The 12675-nt window shown below is 45.1% G+C and overlaps 2 protein-coding genes across 14 annotated transcripts in view; both read right to left on the bottom strand.

Moving 5' to 3' along the window:
• Nucleotides 1-748: 748 nt before the first annotated feature.
• On the bottom strand, nt 749-4247 carry USE1 (unconventional SNARE in the ER 1). Its single transcript, XM_002195780.7, has 8 exons — nt 4089-4247; nt 3879-3928; nt 3268-3346; nt 2667-2819; nt 2440-2458; nt 1688-1718; nt 1286-1448; nt 749-1074 (listed from the first exon to the last, which is right to left on the bottom strand). The coding sequence occupies exons 1-8, from the start codon at nt 4224-4226 to the stop codon at nt 892-894; spliced, it is 816 nt and encodes a 271-aa protein (XP_002195816.6). The 5' UTR covers nt 4227-4247; the 3' UTR covers nt 749-891.
• A 424-nt stretch (nt 4248-4671) lies between these two features.
• Nucleotides 4672-12675, bottom strand: part of MYO9B (myosin IXB) — a 42865-nt gene continuing 34861 nt past the window's right edge. For 5 of the 13 annotated variants that reach the window (XM_030257022.4, XM_072919508.1, XM_030257023.4 and 2 more), the window contains 13 exons: nt 12133-12309; nt 11612-11653; nt 10990-11101; nt 10769-10839; nt 10137-10329; nt 9689-9817; nt 9003-9108; nt 8246-8377; nt 7168-7291; nt 6699-6746; nt 6085-6224; nt 5697-5836; nt 4672-5560 (listed from right to left, as the gene is read on the bottom strand). In XM_030257022.4, the coding sequence (XP_030112882.4) occupies nt 5698-5836; nt 6085-6224; nt 6699-6746; nt 7168-7291; nt 8246-8377; nt 9003-9108; nt 9689-9817; nt 10137-10329; nt 10769-10839; nt 10990-11101; nt 11612-11653; nt 12133-12309 (1413 nt within the window). In that variant the 3' untranslated portion in view covers nt 4672-5560; nt 5697. Of the gene's footprint in view, nt 5561-5696; nt 5837-6084; nt 6225-6698; nt 6747-7167; nt 7292-7616; nt 7809-8245; nt 8378-9002; nt 9109-9688; nt 9818-10136; nt 10330-10768; nt 10840-10989; nt 11102-11611; nt 11654-12132; nt 12310-12675 lie in introns of those variants that run through there. The other 8 variants (XM_030257013.4, XM_030257016.4, XM_030257021.4 and 5 more) reach the window with 4 other exon arrangements.

Raw genomic sequence — 12675 nt, 5'->3', positions numbered from 1 at the left:
CTCTGTTTTTAGTGAACTCTGAAGACAACAGGAATCATTTGTTCAAAAAGAAAGGCTAAATATTTTTTTTAATTATTACTTCCATCTTGAAGACACCACCTTCCTTTGCCCTCATCTTCCAGCACAAGCATGTTTGCACAGGTGAGGTCTGTGCCACCTGCAGCACTGTGTGTACAGTTCCAAGGTGGCAGGGTCACAGTGTTTCCTTCATGCAACAGCATCAACACCTCTGTGAGAAGTGAGAACATTTGCACGCACAAAAGGGAGGCAAACACTGCACAGAAAGCAACTCCAGTCCTGTAGCAATCTAAACTGGAGAAGATGGTAATGTCTGTAGTCCCAAAAACCTATCTGGGCAAAAGGTGAGCCTGAGAAGAGTTTTACCTGTTGATACTCTGAATCTGAGCCAAGCAAGCACCTGAACAGAACTCTCTTTCAACACCTGCAGCTGTGTATGTACAGAACTGAAATTAAATATCCTGTTGGCAGCAAGCTCCTAGGTCAGTACAGAAAAGCTGTGAAGACAGGAAAGAGTGTAAGACTTCAACTGTTATTTAAATTTGTATTGACTAATCGCCCTTTAGGAGCCATAACATTTGTCACAAACACATTAAAAATGACTGCATTTATAACAAACTGAAGAATTTGTTAGCAGCTCAGTGTAAATTCTCATCCTTACCTCAGCTCTCCCCACAAGAGGCAACAACAGTCACCAAGTAAACAAGTATGCAAGTGTGGAAAGCCTTCCTCAGGAAACCCTGCACTGCCTGCACAGGGAGGAAATGCAAGGTAGGCCTTGGAGAGCCTCTTTAGGGACACTGACTGTGAAGTTCTTACACCATCTGAGCTTTTCCACTGCACTGCAGGCAGCTTTAAGTAAAAGAAACAGAATCATTTCAGTTTGGGGAAAATCCTGATGAATAGAATCATGCTGATGAATATAAAACAGACTACAATGAGCATTATCCAGAGCAGCCAGTTGACAGATTTCTTGGCGTGCTGCTCCAGGCGGTCGGATTCGTCCTTGAGCTTCTCGAAGTTCTGGTCTGCCATCCTGAGGGAGTGTGACAGTGTCTGTGGAGCAAAGAGAGCAAACAGTGTCAGCCTCACAGCTGCCAGGTCTGGCAGCTTCCTCCACCAGAGAAAAGGTTCAACTGCAGGCAGGTGCTGCCCCCAGTCTCCCCACTCCAATCCCAGCTGGAATCTGGAGCTACAGGATTTCACACATCAGCACTTGAACCTCGTGGGTTGCAAAACTGAGGGGCCACAGCTCAACATGTGCTACCTGGTTGTCCTGTTTGATCACGTTCTGGGCAGCCAGAGTGTTGTTTTTGAGGCTGCGAGCCAAGCTGAGCATTTCCTCAGCCAGCTTCTCCTGCATGTCCTGGTGGTGCTGCAGCACAGCATCCAGCTCCACTGCCGACTGCTTCTCGTCTGATGTGAGGCCTCTGCAAGAGCACAAGGGGAAAAAATAAAAAGGGATTTATACTTCCTCTGGGCTGATCTCACAAGTTTTCCCCAGGTTTTACATCTCTACAAGACAACAAGTCCCACTGAGTCAACTGAAGTAATTATATTTTGGTTTCTATAAACAGACACTTCACCAAATTTAAAGCATATCTGGGATTTTAAATTGGGGAAACAGTCCTCAAAACACTGAGCACTGGAATGAGAAATTCTGACTTACTTTCGCTTCCTTATGTTCAACTCCTCAGAATCTGGAAAAATATAAAAAAGTGTTTAGCATGTTATAAATTCCCATGCAATCACAGGCTGAAAAAATAAGTCTCCTGTAAGGGATTTTTGGATATCCAAATCCTACTTAGCCTCTACCCCCAAGGCATATGGGTGTCAAATGCCTACCTGCTTTCTGCAGGGAAAAAAGGACACCCAACATCAAAAGAGGGGAAAAACCCCAGCTGAATCACATCCCTGAGGGCAGGGTTTCAGCCCATGTGTCTTGGTGTTCTTTCAGGACACATTAGATTGGCCCAGCTCCAGCTGCTCCAACAGTAGCTATGGAAACCTCAAATTAATTCCTCCCAGTTCCCTACGTGAATAACATGGCTGTGTATTCCAGAGGAACTGAACAACACCTACTCAAAACACCCAGGATCACATGGTTTGCTCAGAGCAGAAGGGAACAGGCACAAAATAAATTGCCCCTGCTAATTCTGTAATTAGAATGTCTGTTTCTGCATGAATGCTACAAAAAGAGCTTCCTGCAAGTCCCTGCCCACCATTGATAACAACACTTCTGCTTTCAACTGTTAAAGAGTTTTTGGTTTAATTTGTTTTTAAAATCTGTTGTCTTGAAAAGAATTGAGGCACTAAATTAAAAGTACACTTTGGGAAATCTTAAAACACCTGACCTCCCTCTTCCCCTCTCTGTAAGACTCAGGTTGACTACAGTTAGAAGAACCAACAGATTGAACTTACCATCAGTAGCCAGGGGGTCCTGGGAGGAGAAAGAGAACCAAAACAGCAGATTACAAAGGGTCAGTGATAAAGGACAGCCCTGCAGGCCTGGCAGAGTGGCTGTGCCCAGGATTTAGAGCTAAAGAGGTGCCTCCCCACCCAGCCTGGGACACTTCTGAGACACAGCCACCCCAGGCAGCTGAAGGCAAGCAGGACAATCTGTGAAGCAGCAGCAGTGCTGGAGGTACCGTGCCGAGCAGCTCACTCCTCATCTGGCCCGTGCAGCGCGCCTTGGTCTGCAGGTGGACGGTTTTGGTGGCCGGGGTTCTCTCCTTGGCCGTCGTCGGGGTGCGCCCAGGGGCCAGGAACTGGTTTGCCAGAGCCTTTTCCGTCGATGAAGACTGGGAGTGGGAAAAAGCAGGGAACAGTCATGGATGTGACACTCTGCAGTGTGAGGCAGCTGTTGGGTGACACACAAGGATGGGGATGCAATCCTGAACAGCAAAGCTGACTGCACCTCACTGACTAAACCCAGCACAGCTCTCCAGGTGACCTGGGACCAGCCCAGAGAGGTGTCAGGCCTGGGGGACAGCACCTGTCCTTGCATCTCACAGCAAAGGAGTGAGAAAGATGAACACAAGGCACACTTTGCTTTTGAAGTTTCATACCATACCTCCTTTTAACAAAATATGAATCCAATATATTTATTTAGGCTTTCACAAGGAGTGCCTAATAAGATTTTAACAACTGTTATTTTGAGATGTAAGCTAAATGTAAGCACAGGAACCAGGTAATAGGTAAATATAAACACAGAATACTGAAATCTTTTCAAGCTGAACTAGATCTCACCAATTTTTCAGCTTCTAGGAGTCCCTTTAGGAAGTCCACTTTGCGAGAGTATTCATTCAGCAGTTCAGGGGCTGGCTTGCTATTGGAATTGAAAGATAACAATATCAAAACCAAAAGTTATCAGCTTTTTCTAGTTCTACTTTCCAAATGAAATAACAAAAAAACCCCACATGGTTTTTCAAAGAAGCAGAAATAGCCTCAGGTTAGGAATACACTTCCAACCCTCTGCAAATCACATTTTCCAAGGAAGGGAGGGCTCAAGCAATATGTATTCCACAGGGAAGCACACACTGCCATGGTGTTTGTAGGCTGTGGCTGATTTACAAGTAAGAGATTATCGAATCACAGTGTCATTAATGTTGGAAAAGACCTCCAAGATCACAAGATCCAACCTTTGACTGAATCTCCCCATTCCCACTAAAGCATATTGCAAAGTGCCACTTCTGCTCTCTTTTTGAACACTTCCAGGGGTGGTGACTCCATCACTTCCTCAGGCAGCCCGTTACAGTGTTTTACCACTTTTACTGAAGGAATTTTTCCTGGTAGCCAACCTAAACCTCCCCTTGCACACCCTGAAGCACAAACCCACACCAGGCACTCAGAGCGCTCACCTGGACTGCTTCTTCAGCTCCCGGAGCATGTCCTCCAGAGCAGCCACATACTGAGGGCAAAAACAAGATTTTTAAGCGACGGCATTAAGGAGAAACACCCTATTGGGCACAGGCTGTGGATTTGACAGCACAGCGCTCCCTGTCTCGGTCACTGAGGGGCCGGTCGCGGTGCTGCGGGGCAGAGGGGCGGGAGGGCAGCGGCGGCCTCACCTTCTCCAGCCGCCACTCCTCGGGGTCCCGCCGCTCGGCCGCCAGCGCCTCGCACCGGCTCAGGAGCCGCATCAGGTTCAGCTCCAGCCGCGTCGCGGCCATGGCGGCACCGGAACTCCCCTCAGCGCCGGGCGCCATCTTGGGGCGGGGCGGGAAGCGCCGTCACCGCCCCGGTTTATTTAAAAAACCCAAAGTTCCCCCAAAACACCGCAAACCCAAGGCGTGCACACGGGCACAGAGGCAGCTGCGGCTCGGGGCAGCGCTGTGGCCGAGCTGAGCTCTTCCCTCACTCCAACATGGTGCAGCGCCGTGAGGGGCCGGGGGCACGGCCGCGGCTTCAAGGCGCTGGTGTGGGATCGCAGGTCGGCCTCAGGCAGAGGTGAGGCGGCTCGCACAGCACACCCAGCATGCGAGCTCCGCCTTTGCTCCAGCACCACCAAAATCCTCCCCTGTGACTCCACAGCCGCATTACCGCTTTCCTTTCCCCCGTTCTTTACCAGTACTTCATAAAAACAGTAACCCAATTAAAGGCTTCCCTCGGAATAAATTGCTTGTTAGACAGGCATAGATCAACTACCACGTATTTTTTAAAAGTGCAATGTTTTAATAAACGTTTTTATACATGTTGGTCTCAGTTAAGGCTATTATCAACAGTTCTGTAAACCATAGACAAAATGGTCATAAAATCATACAAAACATTAAGGCAATACCCATTGACCTAAACTCACTGTTGGTCCCATCAGAGTCCATTGTAAGGCAAATGGAAAAGGCACAGCAGCGGAATGGGGGAGCTTTTTCCTGTACACTCAATCTATGTATTTTATTCTACATGAGGCTTTACTTTCTTTGCAAGGTTTTAATTTAAAGTGAAGAATATTTGCTTTTAACAACCTTGCTTAACCCTTACAATACTGTGCATTTCCAGGCTGCCTTCCCCACAGCCACTTAAAAGACCATGAACAAGTTCACAGCCTTTAAAGGGTTAAAGCCAAAGCTGTGGTCAACTTCAAGAAGTGTCCAGAGAGCTGAAGAATTTCACTCCTCCACACAGGGAATGTGAGAGTAAGGGTCTGAGAACCTGCGTTTGAGTTTTGCTGTGGGTTCATATTCATCCCCGAGTTCCTGAGCGTGGGCCAGTGCAGACCCTTGTGCAATGTACACCGAGTGGATGCTGTCTGTCCGCCTCGCTGGCTGCTCCCTCCACTGCACCCTCTGACACTCTTCCTTAGCGAAAGCCTCATCCTGAGATTCTGTACGCTTGAACATCCCAGGAGGAAGTTTTATGTTTGCTGTTGGCATCACCGGAGTACGACGGGGCACTTTAATCTTGGACAGTGTTAAGGAGTATCTGCGCCTTGAAGCCACGGATGCAGAGTAAGAATTTGAAGAGGTTTGCGGGAGAGAAGGCACTTTGCAAATGTCTTTGGCAGGCACGCTGGAGCTCTGAGCACGGCAGTGTAATCCAATAATTGCTTTAAAGAAAGAAGATACTTAGAGACTGATAGCAGGCCTAAAATGTAACTCGATACGAGCCACTGTGACCAGATAATGTTTGGTCACCTGGCTGTATGCAGTGAAAGATGTAGAATAAAAAAAAGCACTTACTACCTTAATACTGACCTTCGGTATCCACCCGGCCTGGTTTGTCGTCCAGCAGGCTCTCTGTGCTCGCAGAGGTCTCCGAGTCCACGTTTTCCTCGTCAGAGCCTCGCTGGTCGAGCTCAGGTAAGCGGTAAGTGATCTCCTCCCTGCATCAAACACAGGCTGCAGCACCTCTGACACAAGCACCTTTACGCAGCTCAGTTCAGAGGTAAAGCATGTAGTCATTAACTATTCATTTCATTTTCTCTCAGCTAGTGCTTTGTATTTTCCTTTTTCCCCTCATAAAGGCCTACAGAACAGAGTTAGATCCTTTTGGACCAAAGGTATCCTTCTTTACTACCTGTATTGCCTCCCAGTGCAAAGGGCATGGCCTGACCAGGTAAAGGGGACTCACTTTTCTTCTTTTATTGACTGTATGCGATCAATGAGAATCTCCTTCTCCCGGTTGTTGGCTTCAGAAACGTCCTCCTCTTCATGCACCAAGTCCAGCTCTGAGGTGCCACTGTCATTTCCTTTCACCTGAGAGTTTTTATTCTGCAAGACAGATTCACATGTAACACTTGTCAGCCACAAGCAGCTACACCCATCTGCAAGTTTCAGAGTAGAAGACAAATGAGTGGGTCAAAGGAGAGGCTGATGGAATTGATGAAGAGCTGTTAGTTAGCCACACAAATGTTTCAAAAAGTAAGAAAATTTCCTATTCACCTGATATCCAGGATTTTGTTACCTTTTTTGGATCTGTGAGGCTCAGCTTAGTTTTAGTAGTCACTTGATGAGTAATATTATTACATCCAATGTAAGTTACATAGAGTGTCTATAAAATATCAGGTGATGACAGAACAGCCCAGCAGCCCTGCATGCAGTCTGGGGAGGAAGTTGCACCAGTACATGCAGTCCTGATTGTTCAAAAGAGTGTTTAAAACTGAGTTACAACCTGTGTAAGTATTTTAGTCATGCAAGAGTACCACAAGAAAAACCCATGCACTGGAGCCAGGCAGTTGTACATACCAGCTTCCCCTCGTACGGGGAAGAGAACCCAAGTTTTATAGGCCAGAGCTAGAGAGAGATGGAGACCAAATTCACTATATGAAGCCTCTGATCAGACACAGTTTGGTATTAATCAGTACAACAAAAACAAAGAGTATTTTCCCTCCTAGAACGCAGCATATTTTTGCACACCAGCCATCTCTGGAGTGAAGGAACTCTTTTACCATGTCAGACACTGAATCTTAGTTCCACTGACAGAATTACATGGGAATAGATTTTGAACAGTACAAAAGCAGATTCCCACCCCTGCACCTTTAATTTATCAGAACTTCTGTGCAGCTGTGTATTTAGCTCCTACCTACAGCTTCGGGCAGTTGTTTTTCTCCAGCTGATTTTTGACTCACTAAATGGATGGACAGGAGAAGTAGCACCCCCCCCCCCCAAGAAGTTGGTGGAAGTTTTACTTTGGAAGTTTTATTTCAACACCTACCGTGTTCTGCCGAAGCAACGAGAGCCGTCGGAAAGCGAAGCTCTCTGCTGCTTCCAGCTGATTGATTTCTTCCATTTTTATCTTGTATTTCCTTAGTTGTTCCTTTATCAGCATCTCTACACACCTGTGAGAAAGGCAAGAGCTTATTGAGGTGCCTCATACCATGAAGGTTCTGAAACATGGTGGGATGAGATGCTGCTCCTGGCCTGGGGGTGTTTGTCACACACACGTGGCTGGAGTGTGACCACAGTGTCCCAGCCCATCCCTCACAGCAGCACTGCATGGTAACGGGGTGAAGAGTCCAACACAGCAGGCACAACAGGACAGGTAATGGTGACAGGTAATGGCACATGTTCCTCCTGGGATCACCAGAGCCTCCCATGCTGGCTGTACACAGTGGTGAGCACACAGACATTATCACAGGTGCCAACAGCTCCTGTTGCTTCTACCTGCTGTCCCTGTGCTGGCACAGGCTGGCAGAGACACAACGAGCCTGCAACTGCCCTTCTGCACCTCTATGGCCCCAGGGGTGAGTAAGAAGTTACAAAAAGCTGTCATTTTTCAAACTCTGCTTTCATTGGAGGCATAGGCAAGGCCAGCCATGCAGTGAGGATGATGAGGGGCTCTCACAGCCAGAGTTGCTGGAGGGTGAGAACAGAGAGGGTCAAGGACAGAACCTTCTTCATTTCAAAGAACAATGCAGAAGAGATCACCAGGGAGTTCCAAGTATGCAGGAGACAGCTTAATTCTATATAATATTGTTTATTATGTCTTGTATCTCAGCAGAATAGATAATTAAGGTACAAGCCCCCCAAGAAATAGATTATCTTGATGTAAAACACAAACCTCATAGTAAAGACTTATAGATATCCTACTTTATGCTTAGTGAAATGGAGACAGGTGGAAGGTCTGAGAGGGGTGTATGAATTGGCAGCACTGGCAGAGCTAGAATTCAACAACTCTTGAACCTCAGCTTCTTCAGCTTGATACAAATAAAGTTGTAACAAATACAGGTAGTGGTACTTGACCTTCCATCCCATTCCAAAACACTGCTTCTCAGCAGACTGCCAAAACTTACATGGTTGTTTTTGAGACATCTTTCATGCTGGTCAAGGGGTCAGAGGTATCAGGACAGCGCAAGAGGCACGGAGCAAACACGATGGCCAAGGCATTGGGGGACATGCGGTTCACATCTTCTATCAAAGCCACTCTGAAATTCAACATCCAGGAAGAGAGATTGTAAGTGGACCTTGCTAGAATACAAACACCCTAATCACACCTTAAAGAGTTCCCAAATAACATGTAAGGAGGCCTCTTGGACACTCAGTACGTACAGCAGTCCAAAGAAGCGTTACAATTGTTTCATACCTACTAAGTAGACAACATAATGTGTCAAAGGATCAGGGAGTCACCCAGGTTAAGCTAGTCTGGTAGCTTCTTAAAAGTATGTCTGTTGATTCAGCATCTTCTCTTCAAAAATCCCTTTTGCCCATGTTCAGAGGGCTGCTTGGAAAGTCCACAGGTTCCTTGGCTAAGAGCAGCCCCTTTACCAGCAGTTCATCCTCAGTACACTACAAGCCCCTCTGTCTAAATCCAAGTGCTTGGATGATTCACCAAGGCTTTGAGATCTACCTTGTCTTCAAAGTTGCTCTTACCTGGTTTGATCCAAACACACACATCTGTTTGTGAGCACAACTACCAGCTTCAATTCTTTCATTTCCAAACCAGCAGCACAATCCCCACACTGACACTGAAGGTGTTAAACACTTTAGAAAGCTTCCAAGCAGCATTCAGAATCACAGTTTCTCTACAAATGAAGAAATTAAACTCATTACTTGACAAGATGGAAGATGAGTCGTTCCAAGGTATTATGATTTGCTTGTGGGAGCTGCTCCAGAACACTGTAAATGGCACAAAGTTGCTCCTGTTTCTCTGGCAGTTCTGCACAAATGGAGAAAATATAATATATTAATTGCTGTGCAAGGCTAGTGGAAAGCTTAAAATTCCTAAATTCTGATAAGTCTTACTGTAATTTCATTTAGCAACTATTATAACTGAATGTTGAAGTACCACTCATGGCACAGCAATTATCCTGCATTTTCAAGTGTTGCTGCTGTTAGCCATCATCTAGTGACACACTAAGACCTCAAACACTATCCAGGGTGCTTAATCCCACTGAAGTTAAAAGAATCTAGGTATTTAAACTATCTGTATATCTAGATCTGGTTCAGAATAACAAGAAAACCCCTTCCTGAAAGGAAATTTATTAGGATGCTCATTCAGTTTTTAGAAAGAGCAGCTGTAAGTGACACATTAAAAATAAAAAAAGAATCCTGAAGCAAGATTAAGTAACCTAGAGGAGAAATTCCCTGAAAAGTTGTTTTATGTAAAATGACTAAAATCATTGTTGTAAGTTCACTGGAAGGAGCTGTTTAGTCAGCATGAGCATCTTAAGAATTTCTTTTCCCAAGGACACAATGAGTTAAAGCAGAAATGTTTGAAGAATGGTTTTTAAACCTACCTACAGCTCTGAGAAAATCATTGTACTGTGCTGAGGTCATCAGTGGGTCTGGCAATTCCCTCAGCCACTGCTTAAGGATCCCTGTGATTGTGTGAATAGGATAATTCTCCAGTTTCACTGAATTTGGGTCTGAAAAGAAATGTTTTATTTAGAGCAGTTCATTCCTTTGATGCACACAATAAGACACCACAGAAATAAGATTAGAAACATTCTAATCTCCTATTCACATAATCCAGTCGGCAATTCAGAAGTTAAAAATAGGCAAAAGATAGCAATTTAAAGGTACTAAACAGCTTTTGGCAGTCAACAAAAATAATACAGCCTGTACAGTCAGCAAGAAGCTGTTTTTAAACACAAAGAAGTGACAGATACTTTCAGATAGAAAAGAATTGCAGGGAAAACTGATATCATGCAATGACATGCAAAGAGTGGACAACACTGCCTGGACCTTCTTGTAGCAACTGCTTCAGCTCCTTCATTCGATTTGCTGATCCTGATTTCCTGTAGATGCCTTCTGTGTAGAGCCCGTGCATCTCCACGTACTCCAGCAGCTTCTCCAAGACCACGGGCACCGAGTTCCTCTCGCTGGTCAGGGCGCTCACGCACACCCCGAAGTGCCGGGGCTCGGTGTCCTGCTCGCCCTGGGGGTGACACAGCTGTGACCCACTGTCCATTCCCCTTCCCAAGCTAGGCAATGCCATGGCTTCCTGCTGTAACTACCTCATGCTTCCAGAAACTACAGCCGAGGGTTTTATTCTGGCTTTGATTATAAGGCAGATTTGCTCAGCTGCAGCAATAAAGAGCCTTTATGGTTCACGCTGCAGGATTTCTTTATCAGTTTGGCCAACACTGCACATACACTCTGTGAGAAGGGTTCCTAAATTAGCTCAAGCATCACCTCCTGGGAGAATGCTCTGTTTCTGCAAGTGCAGAGTCCCCCTCTGACTGAGGAGGGAACTGTTTAAGCAATTTTTATTCAGTGCCTGGGAATTCACTGTTCATTTACTGAGAAATAAAGACAGCATTATGCATGCACCACTTCTGGTACCACACACCCCATCCCAGATCCACGGGCCTTACCTTTTTCCCACAGGAGGTACAGCTGCTCTGGATTTTGGACATGCACTTCTTGTGACAAGTCAGCTTGCAAACTAGAGAAAGAAGCAATTGTTACAAGCATCTAAATCACACTCAAACACTTTGCACCTTGAATTACCCACTTTCTACGTGGCCTGTTCACCCAGGCCCACCTGCAGCAGCCAGAGGTACAAGCAGTCTGCACACCTGAGGTGTTCACTCACCACTGCACAGACAGGCCTTCTCCATGGGCCAGATGTAGGAGGAGCAGTGCTCACACGACTGCCGGATGCTCACTTGGTAGTTTGTGAATACGTGGCCATTGTGCTCTTCAATCTGGTGAGAGACAGCAAGGAACCAGTGAACTCTTCTTGCCTTTTAAAAATTATTGTTACCATCTACCCTGTCTCACATTTACCTTTTATTTTACAATTATAGCTGCAAGCTTTCACCCTTAAACCAAATTTCACACTATCTTAAGGAAATTAGGTTTGCTGGAATATTTCATAATTGACTTGCTACCTTAAAGCTCATCAGTACAATAGTTTTGTTACTAATATTTAGTAGCTGTTTTCTTTTAAACAGCCCATGCTTGAGAAAGCCTTTAGACTTTAAAAGAAGCTATGGACAAGCAAGAAAATGCTCCAGTACCATCTATTCACCACATGAGAAAGATCTCTGCCTTGTGAAAATGGGTTTTATATTGTCACATCTTCATAAAAGAGGTAAGTGAATGAGCATGCAAAACAAACCAGAATGTCAGTACAAAATCAAGCTGTTCAAAGAGTGTTTGTGTTCTGTGAGTGCACCTGAGGACTTGGATTATTGCAAAAAGAAAGCACTTACTGCCCGATCTTGTTTCCGTTTCTTCTTCTGGGCTTTGTTTTGCTGCAACGGGAAACAAAACTGGCCTTAGTCTTTGAAATTCAGACATTCTGTTCCTTTTTTTTTTCCCTTACTGAGTTTCCCAGACTTTACTTCACCTCCAGACATTCAAGACACTATCCTGCAGCTTCAGCTTGGTTTGAGGGTTGTCTGGGCTCACACTATCAACTTCCTAAAAACCATCTGAGCTCACTGCCTGATGACAAAGCAACTCCATCTCTCAAACCTCCAGAGAACTCCTATGTTTTCACCAAAGAAAATGCACACTTTCAGATTCTGAAAATATTAAGTTAAAAAATTAACAATTCCATAAAGGTGTATCAGCAATCAGAATTTGTTACACACATGATGTGTGTATGGCAAATGTTTCCCAAATAAGAAAGAATGCCATGGAAAAGGTTTCTGAGGTAACACAGGTCCTGTTTGTTAAGAGGGCAAGTGTTTCACCATACCATAAACGAGCAACAGAATAACTTTTATACCTTGGGCTGCTCAGATTCTTCTTTCTTTGTATATCCTCTGATGAATTCATCCAGAAGGGATAGAAAGAGATTCAAAACCAGCTTGACTTCTTTCTCTTCCCTTTTTTTGGCCAGGTTTGTAACTAGGAGCTGGTAATTTTCCACCAGATCTTTATAGCCAACATGGATTTGTCCGTTCTAAAGAAGGAAAAATACTTGTCAGACATTCCTTTTTGATACAGTTTCATATTTTTATGCACTTAAGTTCAGAGGTGAAAAAGCACAGCCGTGATCAAAGTCAAAGATAACAGCCCATGACAGAAACAAGTTAACACACTTCCCCTCCTGCACTGTCCAACAGCACTTGGCTGACACAAGGCAGTGTCAGAGGAATATTAGAAAAGCTGTTGGCTCCTCTCTTCAGCATTAGGAGGCCGAAGGCAGCAAAATCCATCAATTTCTAAAAATAAATTTATGGCTGAGTGAATGAGAAAAGGAAAACAAAGCAGACTGCTTGAGATTACAGCAGAACTGTAAAATGAGTCTAACATTCAGCTCTGCATT

The sequence above is a fragment of the Taeniopygia guttata genome, chromosome 28 (assembly GCF_048771995.1).
Source record: "Taeniopygia guttata chromosome 28, bTaeGut7.mat, whole genome shotgun sequence".
Lineage (NCBI taxonomy): Eukaryota > Metazoa > Chordata > Aves > Passeriformes > Estrildidae > Taeniopygia > Taeniopygia guttata.
This window is presented reverse-complemented; position numbering and strand designations above follow the sequence as displayed.